Consider the following 15,537-nt stretch of genomic DNA (forward strand, 5'->3'; position numbering starts at 1 on the left):
GGTTGAAAGGAGGAAAGGAAGGGGGAAATGATGTGATTGCATCATAATCTCAAAAAATAAAACTGATTTAAAAAAAATTTTAAAGACAGAATGGAAGGAAAAGGAACAGTTACACTTCTCTGGGTCAGGCTTCAGAATGGTGAATAGACCCAGCGGAACTTCATGGTGGCACTACTGGCAGAGACGTTTCTGGAAAAGGAAAACATGGGCATCTCTACCCCTAGAGGCAAATCCCATTCTTCACAGGCACAGATGCTACAGGAAGTAAACTATTGCCAACACTCTGTACAGAGCCCCAGTGGAGGTCTAGGAACTGAGCACGTGCCGGGATGTGTCAGCCGGCAGGTCACTCCCAGGGACCCCAATTGCAGAAGCAGATGGCCCTGGTGGGTGGTGCTGTTGTAAACACTATTAAAAGTGTGAATCTGAGTCTTGGGCCACCTGCTGCCGTTTCCAAAGGTTGGAAAGAGAAATAGAAACCGTTTATTAAGTGGGGTATTTGCTAAGGTTTTCACTTTTAAGTGGGCGTACGCGTGAGTGCAGGTGCCCACATAAGCCAGAAGCTGCCTGGGAGCTGGAATTACAGGTCGTTTGTAAGGCCATCCGTCAGATATGGCCTACCTCAGGTCCACTGCAAGAGTAGTGTCTGCTCTCACCTACTGAGCCCCTGGAGTTTAACTTAGGTGCGACCTTCCACTTCTGTCATATTATACCGGTCTGAGTGTCACTTCCATCCATTTGTATCTGTGGTGGTTTAAACAGGAATGGCCCCATACACTCAAGTGTATGAATGCTTGGCACACAGGGAGTGGTACTATTAGGAGGTGTGGCCTTGTTGGAGTAGGTGTGGCCTTGTTGTTGGAGTGGGTGTGGCCTTGTCAGAGTGGGTGTGGCCTTGCTGGAGTAGGTGTGGCCTTGTCAAAGTGGGTGTGGCCTTGCTGGAGTAGGTGTAGCCTTGTTGTTGGAGTGGGTGTGGCCTTGCTGGAGGAAGTGTGTCACTGTGAGGTTGGGCTTTGAGGTCTCATATGCTCAAGCTACACCCAATGTGACTCACAGTCTCCTGTAGGCTGCCTATGGATCAAAACATAGAATTCTCAGCTCCTCCCCCAAGCTCCATGTCTGCCTGCATCCTGCTTCTCACCATGATGATAATGGATTAAACCTCTGAAAATGTAAGCCAGCCCCAATGAAATGTTTTTGCTTTATAAGAGTTGCCGTGGGTATAGTGCCTTTTCACAGCAATAGAAACCCTAACTAAGACAGTCTCCAAACATGCCTTACCTTATGAAGACACCAGTCATGAGAGGTTTTTAGGGGCTTGCTTTAAACTGGCATGTGCTCGTTTTAATTCAGCCAGCCAGGGCTGTAGAAAGCTTATTTCTACTCTCTTTCTGAGGCTGTGGGTAGGAATCCCAGTAGACGTTACTCAGCCCTGTACACCTGTGATGTGCTGAGCAGGCTACAGGCTGTGGGAGATACCAAACTGTGTCTGCTGGGCTGAAACACTGTGTCTAATAACCTTAGAGTCAGTTTCATGTCCATTCAGTGCATACTTTCTGTGGGCCTACTGTGTGCACGCCAACATGGTAAGTGGCAACGAACAACAGGCTTCTGGACCTTAGCATTACCCTCTTGGAGCAAAGGCCCGTTGCTGGCAGTGCTGGGAACAGCTAGACAAGCTGAGCTCAAGCTTTTGCTCCAGAAAACTTCACTCCTTCTGAACCTAAGCCCTTCTTTGTTAATGGGGGTTAACATAGTCATCCCTGAGGTCCTATGAAGCTCTGACATTCTGAGAGGTGTTCCAACATGTAAAAATACTTTGCCCAGGCCTGGTGATGTAGGATATAATCCCAGCTACTTGAAGGCTGAGGCAGAAGGATCACAAGTTCAAAACCACCTATGCTACAGAGTAATTCAAAGGCAGCCTAAGTAACAATGAAACCCTGTCTCAAATTTTTAAAAAGGCGGGGGAGGGGGTGCTGTAGACATAGTTCAGTGTAGACCGCCTTCCTAACATGCATGAGGCCCAGGGTTCAATCCCCACCATAAGAAGGAAGAATGGAAGGGAGGAAGGGAAAAATGGAAAGAGGAAAGGAGGGGGGAGGGAGCTAAAAGGGAGAGAGATAGGAAGAGAAGGGGAGGGAGAGGCGGGAGGGGAAAAGGGAAGGAGGAAGGAGATGCTGTGAAGCGCATGGTGTTATACACTAGGAGAGGCGGAAGAACATTAACAGTTTAGTTAATTACTGCCCGGGTTCAAATCCCAGCCCTGTCTTTTATAAGCCTTCAGGACGCTAGGCAGATTATAGGTTGCTTTACCTCTCAGAGCCTGGTTTTTAGGGGGTTGAGGGGCTTGCATTTGTTCTTGTTTTGGTTTTTGTAATGTCTTGTATAGCCCAGGCTGGCCTGAACTTGCTATATAGCTAAGAATGGCTTTAAACTTCTGATTCTCCTGCCTCCGCTTTTCATATGCTCAGATTAATGGTGTGTACAACTATGTCCAGTTTTATGCAGAGTTGGAGATCAAACCCAGGCCTTCACACATACTAGGCAAGCACTGAACCATCTGAGCCACATCCCTAGTCCCTCAGTTTATCCTCCAGAGAGTGATGCAATGTGAGTTGTTCTGTGTAGCACTGAGGCTCAGTAGTAACTCACTGTTAGATACTGTTAGTCATCACTGTCCCCATCCCACTCTTTATCACCAGGGAGCTCAAAGCTGAGGTGGGAGATAAAAGCAATGGGTGGTGTGGGCTGGAGAGATGGCTCAGTGGTTAAGAGCACCGCCTGTTCTTCCAAAGGTCCTGAGTTCAATTCCCAGCAACCACATGGTGGCTCACAACCATCAATAATGTAACCTGATGCCCTCTTCTGGCCTGCAGGTGTACAAGCAGACAACACTGTATACATAATAATAAATAAATCTTTAAAAAAAAAAAAAAGCAATGGGTGGTGGAGCTAGAGAAAAAGACCAGGCAGTGGCTCAGCTGGAGGGCCACCAACTGTGAGAGGTATTCTAGGGACAACTGGATCCCAGGCACACCCTTCACCAAGCAGCAGCAACGCCAGGACATTCCCTCTACCTGGCATGTTAAACCTTAGTTGTAATTAGGAACTAAATGGCTGATGTAGCTATTAATAACCTAGCAAGTTTCTTCCGCTGGCATCTAAGTGGTCGAAGGGCATGGCAACTGTCCCTGTTGAGTTCTGGAGAGGACCTTCTGGTAGGTAACACATCATCAAAGCATCCATTGCAAGAGCACACGAGCATAAAGACACTCTGTTCCCAGCATGGAACAGGAAGCAGGAGGGCTGGCCTGCTGTGCATGAAACACCTGGCATGAATCCAGCTGTCCATGAGCACTGTTAGGGTGTGCGTGCCCTTGCCAGGAGCGATGGCGTTGTTGGTCCTCAGCGGCCAGCTGCTAATCTGAATTGGCATCCTTGCTTGGAGATTAAGTAGATGGAGAGTTTGAGAGTATGCTGCTCTTGACCCAAGAAGGCCAGTGTTGTCCAAAGCCATGTGCTTAACAAAAGTCAGCCCAGGAAATAAAGATGATGTCTTACAAATTTGACTAAATGAAGAGTTGGCTCCCTGTTCATCTCTGCATCTTTCCAAGTTTCACCAGAAAGATGTGCTCCTCTGGCTGGTATTCCTTCTGTGGACAGGCACTCCTGATCCCACCTCTCCTGCCCCAACATCAGCCCTGGCTCTGGAGTCCTTCATCTACTCCCAGCTCTGTGGATTTGGTTCACTCTTTGATAACTAAACAGTCTGCATTGTTGCCTTAGGCTCAGCGACCATCCAACCCAAAACCTTTCTGGGGCCTATAACATGAGTGGCTAGCCGTACTGAACCACCCAGAACTGTTTCCATGAGGCCTCTGTTTGGCTAAAGAAAAAAAAAAAAAGATCAGCAGCCCCCCTCCCCCCAGCTTTAACTGATATAGTTATTTATCTCCTATAATAAACTGAAGGCAATTTAGAGCAAAGAAGAGAGTTTAGGCAAACTCTGAGAGGTCAGGATTTCTCCATGCTCTGATCTGTCATCCTTGACTTTCCTCATGCTGTCCTTTGGCTCATGCCCTTCCAGACCTCAGTTCTGCATTGTAGGCAGAAAAAGAAAAAGGAAGCAAAAAAGACAACACTACTGCTCATTATCCAAAAGTATAATGCATGGTCACTTCTAGCTGCAAGAGAGTCTGGGAGTAAGTAGTTCAGATGGGCACACTGGTTTACAAATTATAGGTAATATTACTAAGGAAGAAAAATACAGCAATATAGGAAGAAAACTGTAGCCTGTGATCCAAAGCTGGCTCACTACTTGTTTTTATATATAAAATTTTACTGAAATTCAGCTGTGCTTGCTTATTTACAATACTAAAATAGCAATGTTGAGTCATATTAAGATACTATCTAGTACCCAGAGTTTTAAATGTTTGCTCTCTGATCCTTTATAGAAAAAACTGCAAACCCTCTTGGAGTAGAAAAGTAGTAATATCTGACAAAAGTACCAATAGAAGGCTGACTTTTCCCCAGCCCCAGAAAAACTCTTATAAGGAACTCCCCTATCTTATGCCCAACTTTAAAGGTGGTTTATGCAAGGCAATGTGCAGACTGACCCCAGAATTGCAGCAATTTGGCAATTGGAATTGAGAGCTGTATCAAGCAATGGAAACATGCTAAGTTAAAACTCTGGAGACAGTTAGTTCATCCCAATGATGCCAAGACACGTTAACTGATGCATGACATCAGTTGGCCCATTATTATGTGCCCTTCCCTCAAACCTGTGATTAAAGACACACATAGTGCCCAGTGTTTATTCATGAGCTGAGAATTTACACCCTTACCCACTGAGCCACTTTTCTAGCCCTGTTGCTTTTGTCTTTGAGACAAGTTCTATGTATCCCAGGCTGGCCTGAGACTCACCATGTAGCCCAGGTTGGCTTCAAACTGACCATCCTCCTACCTAAACCTCCCTAACTGAGAGGGTTGGACATTGTTAAAAGGCCCATGGCTAGAGTTAGTAGCCTCTATGTGCACCAGCCCACCTCCCCTGGCACCTGCCAATCTCACCTGGAGTCGTGTAGCCACAGATAAGATTCCCATACAAACCTTTAAAAGAGCCTTCAAGCCTCATGGCTGCCGCCGCCATTTTGTATGGATGGTTGACCCCTGCACGAAGGCTGTTTCTGCAGAATAAATGCTCTTTGTTTTTACATACTATTTGAGTCTGGGGTCTTCCCTCAGCAACCCTTACACTAACACTGGCATTATAACCATGGCCCACCTGCCCTGGCATCTTCACACTTTAATTTCCTGGTTGGGCTTGTTGACTTTGCACTCATCAAGAATAAAATAGTTGAAGTTCAATTACAGTGTCAATTGCTCCAAATGCCACATAGTCAAACAGAAACTTTAAGGAAGCAAAACAACTTAATCTCAAAACAGACCAGTTTTTCTTGACCAATGCCAGCTTGCCTGAGTCGGAATAGTCCTCACACACACACAAAAAAAAGGCGAATGGTTTTTAAGCGATTTCTTCCTATTGTCCAATGGCTGTGAGCCCCTAAGAAAGGGCAGTTCGGGGGACCCTCAGGAGCAGGGAAAAGGCTCCCCTCAGTCTCCTGGTCTCATATCTCCCTTGCTGACACCCAAGGATTCAACATAATTATCCAAGCCACCTGTTACAAAGTCCTTTCTAGAAAACGCTCCAAATGAGACCGGTAAGATGGCTGATGAACCGAGCCTGGAGCCCAACTTCCGTGGGACCTGAGCATAAGCAAAGAAGTCCTTTCAGCTACATTATCTGTGAGTGCTCCCTTCCCCAGCTGCAGGCCTGACGGTGCTCCTTAACGCCTCCCCTGAAGGACGATAGTGTTCTCATAAACGCTTTCTGTGAAATAGTATAATGGGGTTTTTTTTCTACTCCCCGTTCTAGCTCCCAAATACTGACGCATAGACATATTACACTTATTAGTAGGCTCCAAGGCACTAAGCTGGGCAGATATCCATCCTATTCTAACCCAATTATACTAGCCTGGCTACTTCCTAGCTTTGTGTCCCATGCCACCTGCCATCTTAGTCTCACCTTAGCTGCCTCTGTTCCCTCTGTTTGTCCTGTGGTGAACTCCTCACGTCCACTTCCTCGCCTCCTTCTCCTTGACCTTCTCTCTCCTCGGATCCCCTCCCAGGGATTGGAAGTCCAACCCTTATTCTCCTGCCCAGCTATTGGCTCTTCAGCTCTTTATTAAGCAATCAGAGATGATGGAGAACACTTTTTACACAACCCTGAGACAGGAGATTCTTTATAGAAATGGCACCGCCTACATCCGGACTGCAACCAGATCTCTGGGCACATAAATCAGCGTGTGAATAATACACAGTGCACAAAACCATTCTGCAGCGACTTTCCCCAATACCTTTACTTAGTTACATCACATGTAGCCCCTAGTGAGGCACACAGCGACATTCCTGTCCCCTAGCCCCAATGTACAGCTTCTTCTGAGACAGGGCAGAGAGCTAATATAGCATTTGTCTCTTCAGGCTAGCCAGTGACAACCAGTACCACTCCTATCCTGGTGTAGAGTGGAGCTGTCCCTAAAAGCCAGCAGATCTATAGCTAAATGTGTTTCAGTTTTGTATTTCAACAAACAGCACTGATCCTCAAGCCCCTCACCTTTGCAGTACCCGGAGTTGAACCCAAGATCTTGTGCATGCCAGGCAAGCACTCTTAACACTATAGCTAGGTAACACTGAGCTATATCCCCAACCCTTTATCCGAGTCTCTGTATGTCTGCCCGTATCCACTCTCTATTTTGAAACAAGTCTCACTAAGTTGCCCAAAGGGGCCTTGAATTTCCTGCTTTCCTATCTCAGTTGAGATTACAGGCTTTTTATGATCAGGCCCAGCTAATAAAATAGTAATTGAAATAATTTAAACATATCTTTAACAAGGCTAGAACTCGCTGCTTTATCCATCCAGTTCCACAAAGAAACCAGCTCAACCTGAGACAAACTTGCCTGCCCAAAAATAGTGTTAGGAAGAAACCAGAGAGAAGTCAGCCCTCCCAGCTGTCCAGGAGTAAAAAACACCTGGAGTTAGTAGCCCACTCAATCTTGGGGGGGGGGGGGAATCCTCCTCAGGTAGTGGAGGCAGTCGACAGTCCTCCCACCCACGCCTTTCTGAAAGCATCCGTTTGGACCCTCAGAGCCAGGGATGCAACCTGCTCAAGGGATGCACCTGCGACGGTAACAGAACAGGAGTCCAGGCGGTCTGGGGCAGAGGGAGAAAGACGAGGCTGGCCTTAGAGGAAATGGGCCTTCTGGCTGAGTTCCTAGTGTAACCGCCACAGCTATCTCAGAGCCCGACGTGGCCCGCGGGGACGGGGGGGGGGGGCGGGGGGGGCCCGAACAGCAAGCAGGAAGTAGTACTGAGGGCGCGGCTTGGGCAGCGTTGCAGGTGCAGTCCAGGGCGGTGCTGCAGGTGAGCCGGAGGGCACCACTGGCGCTGAGCGATAGATCCCTGCATCAGCTAGGAGCGCGTGCCAGGGCACCAGAGCCGAGCTCGGCGGAAGGACGGTACGTTCTGGAAGTGGAAGGGACCCCGGGCAAGGAATGCTGCTTTGAGAGATTCAGAGGCTTTGGTCTGGGCATCCAGTCTGGACTTTATCTGGAGGAAGTGATGTGGCCTCTGGTAGTGCTGGGGTCTCCGAAACCTCAGGACCTCCTAACTAGATCTGGAAGCGGTGAAAATGGGGGTAGGGAGAAAGGAGAGGGCTGCAACAAGGTCTTCCCAAATAACCTGGGTCGGGTTGTGGGGGTGAGAGGGGGTACAAAAGGCTGATGGGGGAGGGTCTCCAGAAGCGGAGGGGCAGCATTCCATTTTCTAAGATGATGAAGATGTAAGTGACCGAGTCTACTCGATCTGAAAAGGCCAGGGGAAAAAAGACAGTGCGGGTGGTAGAGAGAGTGACAGAGCCTTCCAGGAAATGGGCGAGGCTCCAGAACTTGAAATTTCTTCCCTGGCCTCCAAGGGTTCTCAGAAGAGGCCAGGAGACTCTGCACGCAGGTGCAGACGTACCGGCGCGCTCCGGGACGGCAAGGGTGCGCGCTTCCGGCGGCGGCGGGAACGGCGAAAGGCCGGGAGGGTGAGCGGGCCCTTTAAGGCGGCCTGGAGGCGTGTCAGGAACTGCGCACTGGGTCCGCCCACCGCCCGGGACGCGGTCCCGGACCTACCGCGCTGAGCCGGAACTGACTTTCAGCTAGCGACAGCAGTGAGGCTTTGCTCCCGCTAGGCCTCTGTCCGTGTCCCTCTGGCCACCTCCCTGAGCATCTGTGACCTCCCTGCAGCCCACGCCCCCTCTCGGTGCACCGCTTCCCCTGTCGCGTCCAGTTCTTTCCTCCTCTACTCTGCCCTTCTGTCCCTCTCGCTTCATTTCTCCCTACGACTAGTCTCTATTAGCTACTAGCTCCCTGTTGTCAGCTGGCCGTGGCTGTCGGCCTACATCCTTAGCAGGGCCCCTTCTCCGTTCCCTGGGGCTTGTCTCATGGCCCGCCTCTCGGGGCGAGCGCGCTGAAGAGCGGTGCTTCTGGGCAAATCCCGAAGCAGAGCTTCATCCAAGACTTGAGTCCCGCTAGGTCACCCCATTTGACAACTGAAGGCTGCACCCCACAGACCCTAGCAGCTTGAAGCCCTGCAGTCCAGGGAATGCTTTTAGCCGTGGGGTGACCTAGCTCTTCTGCCACCATGAACAGGGCCCCTCTGAAGCGGTCCAGGATCCTGCGCATGGCGCTGACTGGAGCCTCAGCTGCCTCGGACGAGGCAGATGCCGACAGCGGGAACAAGCCATTTCTGCTCAGGGCGCTGCAGATCGCCCTGGTGGTCTCTCTCTATTGGATCACCTCCATCTCCATGGTGTTCCTCAACAAGTACCTGCTGGACAGCCCCTCCCTGCAGCTGGACACCCCTATCTTCGTCACCTTCTACCAGTGCCTGGTGACCTCGCTGCTGTGCAAGGGCCTCAGCACGCTGGCCACCTGCTGCCCTGGCACGGTGGACTTCCCCACCCTAAAGCTGGACCTCAAGGTGGCCCGAAGTGTGTTGCCGCTGTCGGTGGTCTTCATCGGCATGATAGCCTTCAATAACCTCTGCCTCAAGTACGTGGGGGTGGCCTTCTACAACGTGGGCCGCTCACTCACCACCGTGTTCAATGTGCTCCTCTCCTACGTGCTGCTCAAACAGACCACGTCCTTCTATGCCCTCCTCACCTGCGGCGTCATCATCGGTGAGTTGGGGCTTGGGGGCTGTGGGTAGCAGGATGGGCAGTGAGCTGAAAACCCTACAGGTCAGCACTGTGGGCACCTTTACACTTTATCTATCCCAGGTCTCTTGCATCAACAGCCCTAGGAAGAGCCCTATAGAAAACAAAAAAAATTCCTCATGGTCACTCAGCAACTTAGCAGCAATTACAGCAAAGACAGCTGTCGATGCTTGAGTGCTTAAAATGTGTCAGGAACTCAGATCTAAGCATTTGAGTCCATAGTCACTCAATTACTATGTATCCATATGACTAATTTCCATTACAAGGTGAAATATATCTGCATTTTACAGACAAAAACTCAAGGAACAGAGAGGCTTAGTAACTTGACTGGGATCACACAGCTAATCACTGACAGAGCCTGGATTTGAACATAAGCGGTCACCTCCATAGATCGCTTTCTTGACCATCATGCCACTCTCAAGAGCTCAAGGATGAACTCAGGTCATTGGGTCTGGCTCATTTCAGTGGTCCAATATATGTGTGCTTTAAGAGGCTTTAACTAGCCGGCTGTGGTGGCGCATGCCTTTAATCCCAGCCCTTGGGAGGCAGAGGCAGGCGGATTACTGTGAGTTCGAGGCCAGCCTGGTCTACAAAGCGAGTCCAGGGTAGCCAAGGCTACCGAGAGAAACCCTATCTCAAAAAACAAAAACAAAAAAAGAAAGAAAGAAAAAAAAAAGAGGCTTTAACTATCTCCCCAGACGTGACCATAAATAATTACTGGTAGGGAAGTTGTGCTGGTCATTATACAGGCAGCATCCTCTTTATGTACCCAGCAGCCCTCTGGGTGGGGCCACCCATCCCTGTGGTCATGTCCGAACAAATGAGGAAACTGAAGCGGGGCGTTATGCTCCTGGCCACGGGCCCACGCGTAGATACTTAAAGTATCTAAGAAGTAGATAGCCTGGGATGCCATCCCGGATTGGCCACGCTTCCAGCCCTGTGTTTCAAGCCAGCCTGCTTTGTTCCTGCCCGTTGGGAGTTAGCAGGATGCAAACCAGCGCAATAACCACAGGCCAAATGTGCTTTTAAACGAAAGTTCAGTGAACTTTCAAACATCCAGCTCCCCAGCTGCAGGCGCTGTAACCTGATTCTGCGGCCATGGCCATCGGTGCAGTGCCCTGGAGTCACAGGTAGCTTGGGGCTCTTGGCTTGGGAGAACCTGTCTGCCGCTGAGCGGGTTGAATCGAGTGGCTGCTGGGTTACAGACGCCAGGGCATCTGTTCCCTCAGAGTCCAGGGTGGGCGGAAAGTGACCTTCATCTGTACCTGCTCAGGTTCTTCGGTTTGTCTTGCTTGGCCTACTTAGTCTTCCCTGGTGTCTCAGAGGCCCACGCTGGATGCTCTAGATGTAGGGACCAGGCCAACCGGTACCATCTGCCCTAGAAATGCTCCCCTGGTTGGGCAGCTCCTGGATCCAGGGGGCAAGGGGTCTGGGCCAGAGAGGAGGCAGGTAAAAAGCTGTCAGCAAACCAGCACCCCTCCCTGGGGCACTCTCACCTGCCCCCACACATATGCCTTAAGAAGGCTGGCACTCTTTACTTCCTTTTTGTCCTACAAGCTGCCCTGGGATCCCACTTCAGTCCACCAGCCCTGCCAGGGATAGAGGGGATGGGCCGCCTACTGGGAGCATTTACTTGCAGGAAGGTACCAGTCACTGGAGAACCAGAGCCCAGGTCCCCAAAGTCACAAGTTGCAATAGTGAGGCAGTTGAGAACCACGGCAGCCCTGCTCCACCCAGTACTGGACCCATCTGTTGGCTTACCCTCCCTCCCTCCTTCCCTCCCTCCCTCCTGTGAGGGAGGGCCCATCTCAGACATGGCCTCCCAGGCATGCAGCAGCACTTTGAAAGCCTCCCTGGCTCACAGCCCCTCCATGGTTAAGAACCTTGAGAATGGAAAATGGATTCTGCTTCTGCACTCAGGTGGTAACCAACAGGAGACGTGGGGGACCTACCATGCTGTAGAGCTTTGCGCCTTTGCTCTGAGATAGCATCTTGCTATGTTGCTCAGGCTGGCCCTGCCTCCACCAATCAGGCAGCTGGATCTGCTGGGAGGACCCTGCCTCTTCCCACTTACCTACTTTAAGACTTGTACCTTTCCCCATAGCAGTCTTCAGCCAGCCAGCCAGCAGCTATTAACTTGTGGCCAAGCATCTGCCGGGCCATGTACCACATTTTAGGGTACAAGTTTGAGAAGGGCAGGGTGGGGTCCTCACCCCCGGTACATGAATGATGTTGGTGGCAGAAATGATAGTGACACTAGTTGATGAGGACTGTGGGGGTTCTGGGGGGGGGGGGTAGGGTACAGGAGGGGCGATCTGAGAACCCTTACTGGCATGAGGCTACCCGAGCAGTGCAGGCCAGGAGCACACATTTGAATGAGTACAGTTTTTCCTGACGTCAGTGGCGAGCCACAGAGGGAAGATCCGCTGTAGGAAAATCGTTTTAGCTACAAGGCAAAGAGTAGATTGGTTAACATGGGAGCGAGAGCATGGCCCTAAATTTTACAGATGAAGGACATTGGAACTCAGAGAGATTAAGTAACTCTAAGCATCTCAGCTTCAAAATCAGTCAGAGCAATCCGAGGCCAGCTCCCTCTCATGCCTGTGCTGGTGCTGCTGGTCCTGTTCTGTGTCGCTGGTCCCTGCAGCAGCAGTAAGCCTCCGCCCTGTGGCAAAGAGACTAGAGTGTTGCCACAGGCAGGCGCCCTGCAGCCAGGGGCAGGCAAGGCGGGAAGCTGGAGCCTGGGAAGAGGCCTACATCCTGGGTGAGTCAGGAGGGGATCCCCCAGAGAGACCAGCTTTGGCCGAAGTGTGGTGGAATCCCTAGAAAGAGGAAAGTGAATTGGGTGCAAATATACAGGAGCTCTGTGGTGGCCTCCATGCTATCTTATAGCCCGCATTACAGTGTTTGCAGTTGTAATTACAGAGGCAGCAGGGTCACATCTGTCCTTATACCCTCCCCCCTCTGCTAGATTCTGGCTGAGGGGGAGGGGGAAGGGGAAGTGCAGGTTCTCATTCTGGGGTGCACTCCCTCGGCCCCCCGTTTGGTGCAGAGGATAGACAGAGGATGTGTTGATGGTGAGAGCAGTCTGGGCTGTGGTATCAGAATCCTGTCCTCCTCCCTCTCCACCTTCTCACTGTCTGTCTCTGTTACAGGTGGCTTCTGGCTTGGTATAGACCAGGAGGGAGCTGAGGGCACCCTGTCCCTCACGGGCACCATCTTCGGGGTGCTGGCCAGCCTCTGCGTCTCTCTCAATGCCATCTATACCAAGAAGGTGCTCCCAGAAGTAGACAACAGTATCTGGCGCCTCACCTTCTATAACAACATCAACGCCTGCGTGCTCTTCTTGCCCGTGATGGTAGTGCTGGGTGAGCTCCGTGCCCTCCTTGACTTTGCTCATCTGGACAGTGCCCACTTCTGGGTCATGATGACACTGGGTGGCCTGTTTGGCTTCGCCATCGGCTACGTGACAGGACTGCAGATCAAATTCACCAGTCCCCTGACTCACAACGTGTCAGGCACAGCCAAGGCCTGTGTGCAGACAGTACTGGCTGTGCTCTACTACGAAGAGACTAAGAGCTTCCTGTGGTGGACAAGCAACTTGATGGTGCTGGGTGGCTCCTCTGCCTACACCTGGGTCAGAGGCTGGGAGATGCAGAAGACTCAGGAAGACCCCAGCTCCAAAGAGGGTGAAAAGAGTGCTGTCAGGGTGTGAGCTCCTTCAGGGACCTGGGGCTGAGCTCAGGTGGGGCCTTACACAGTGAAGGTTTCCCGTAGTGCCAGCTGGGCATGGCCCTAAGCAGTATTGTTTACATCTTCCTCGGAATATGACCTGAGAGGAGCCAGGGTCTTTCCTGGTAATGTCAGAAGGCTGCCAAATCTCCTGTCTGCTCTGTCTTGTTTCAGGGAAACCCACTGGGACTGGCACCCCTTCCTGCCTCCACCCTGGGGCCTATCTACCTCCATATCGCCTCTGGGGTTGGGACCAGCTGCAGCCTTCAGGGGCTGGGTTGATGAAGTGATGTCTTCCCTTCTATACAAGGGAGATGGGTTGTGACCCCACTACGGCTAGTTGAAGGGAGCTAGGGGACTCCACATCTCTGGGGCCCTGTAGCTCAGGTGCTATTAACATCAGGAACACCCTGACCTACCTTTGGATGGAGGTTGGAGCTAAGCCAAGGGAGGAAGTGGCCATTCTGCCCTATTCTTTGTGGATGGGTCTGACAGACCAACTATACATGGGAGCTTCCCCAGGGGTGGCTGATGAGAAAGCACTTCCATATTCACAGCTTTATTACGTAGAGTGATGAACTCCTCCACAGTCCCTAACCCCAGCTTTTCCTTGCCTGGCTTCTCTTGGCCCAGTGGGGCCACCATCCTGTTCTCCAGCACCTGGCCCAGCTACCTGGCTGTACTCCCTTCTTCCTCATCAGCCTCCCCCAGCACCTCCATCTGCAGGCAGGAAGTGGGGTCTACTCATAGTCTCTGTTCCCATGTGCTTGGACCCCAGAGCCCCTCATGATGGTAAGAGACATTTGTGCTCTCCAAGGAGCCCGCTGGTTCTCAGAGTTAGCCCATCAGGCTCCCGTCACAAAATAGCCTAGACCAGATGGCCAAGAACAGTGGAGGTTGGCTTATAACTCTTCTAGGGACAGCAAAGCCCAGATCAAGGCCCCCGGAGACCCAGTGTTTCAGAGGGAGCTCTTTCTGCTCACATCCTCACATGGTAGAGGCACAGAGAAACTCCCTCAGGCCTTCTGCATAGGAGTAGTAGCCCCATTCATGAGGGTTACACCCCCATGACCTGATCACCCCCAAAGCCTTCAACATAAGAACTCCAACATGAATCTGAGGACAGAAGCGCTCAGACCGTGATATCCTGTCATCACACCCCTCCTAACCTCAGAGTAGCTGTCACTGTCTGAGTCCCTTCTGTTGGGCCTTTTGTATACCCCCCATTTCCTTGGGGGTAATGTCTGATGTCTTAGTCCCTATCATGAAAAATGGGGATACCTTGTCCAGCCTTTGATTCCTACTTCCCACAATCCCAGGTTCTAATGAAGTTGGTGGGGCCTGATGCCCTGAGTTGTATGTGATTTAATAAAAATTAAAAAAAAAAAAAAAACAGAGCAAGACCTCGTATGTGCGTGGACTGACTGAGGGGACACAGAGCCCTGTGGGGACCTAAAAGGCAAGTCCATGGGGACCCAGCCTTCTGGGCCTGGAATCTCTTAGGACAAGGATGCTCTCACTCTGGGAAGTGGGTTGCCAGAGTTCACCTTTTCATAAGTACCGACTGCTCCTGGCTGTGTGCAGTGCATCTGTTACTCAGCTTCACAGCCTTCCTCCTGTCGGGGTGGGATCTATCACTGATGCCCCCATTTTACAGATGAGGGCACTGAGGCTCAGAGAGGTTTGTGATAAAGAAGTAGCAGAATTCAGAGGGAGAGCTCAGCCTCCTGCAACACCTGCACTACCACCTGCCTCAGTGCCTGTCACACAGCTGAGGCTCAACAGAATACCTGCTCCCCGAACCTAACGTGCCTGGCCTTTCTTTCAGATGAGGAAGAGGGTCAAAGCTATGTAAGCCTGTTCATTGTATGACCAAGTACCTGACAGCTTGAGCGGGGAGAGATTATTGTGGCTCCCAGCTTCAGAGGTGTCAGCTCACAACAGCAGGTCATATGAATGGGATGCCCAAGTGTATTGGGTCCTTGAATCAACACTGACCTTATGATTCAGTCACTCCTCCCAGAAGACTGTTGGGCTGCAAGTGCCAAGGGCAAAGGAGGCTTTCTGTAGTGTTAGATGGGAGTTTCTGCTTCCTGGGTACACCGTGAGCATTGAGGGCCCCAGGGAGGTGAGCAACCCCACCACCACCACCAAGCCAGTAGCCCTTCCCGGCACCCCTCTACAACGCCAGCAGAATCACCCAACCCACATCTGGAGAAATCTCGGGTTGTCCTAAGCCTCTAAATTGTGGGGGAAAATTAACATACAGCAATAGATTCCTAACACACTAGCCTAGGATGTGAGGTGGGTTATTTGAAGGAAACTGTAATTCCTTATAGACTAATTGTAGGCTCCAAAAAGCCACACTGACAAAAAGTCAGCAACCAGAATTCTGAAGCCACCAGCAGAGGGTGCTCCTACCAATCAGAGCACCCTATGGATGTACCTTTTCTCACATCTGGGTGGTGTGTCTTGTAGATGGGTA

At 51.1% G+C, this 15,537-nt stretch overlaps 1 protein-coding gene across 3 annotated transcripts; it reads left to right on the forward strand.

Annotated features, from left to right (window-relative positions):
* Window positions 1–1,037: 1,037 nt before the first annotated feature.
* SLC35C1 (solute carrier family 35 member C1) lies at window positions 1,038–14,461 on the forward strand. 3 transcript variants are annotated; one of them, XM_084777911.1, is made up of 3 exons: window positions 1,038–1,172; window positions 8,755–9,284; window positions 12,476–14,461. In XM_084777911.1, coding segments are annotated over exons 1-3 (1,092 nt in total). In that variant the 5' UTR covers window positions 1,038–1,170; the 3' UTR covers window positions 13,036–14,461. The 3 variants fall into 3 exon arrangements, with proteins under 3 accessions (XP_084634037.1, XP_084634038.1, XP_084634036.1); XM_084777912.1 differs by lacking the exon at window positions 1,038–1,172 and adding an exon at window positions 7,407–7,578; XM_084777910.1 differs by lacking the exon at window positions 1,038–1,172 and having other exon boundaries at window positions 8,185–9,284.
* The last annotated feature ends 1,076 nt before the right edge of the window (window positions 14,462–15,537 follow it).

Source organism: Acomys minous (genome assembly GCF_964271855.1).
Source record: "Acomys minous genome assembly, chromosome: 3".
Classification (NCBI taxonomy): Eukaryota; Metazoa; Chordata; class Mammalia; order Rodentia; family Muridae; genus Acomys; species Acomys minous.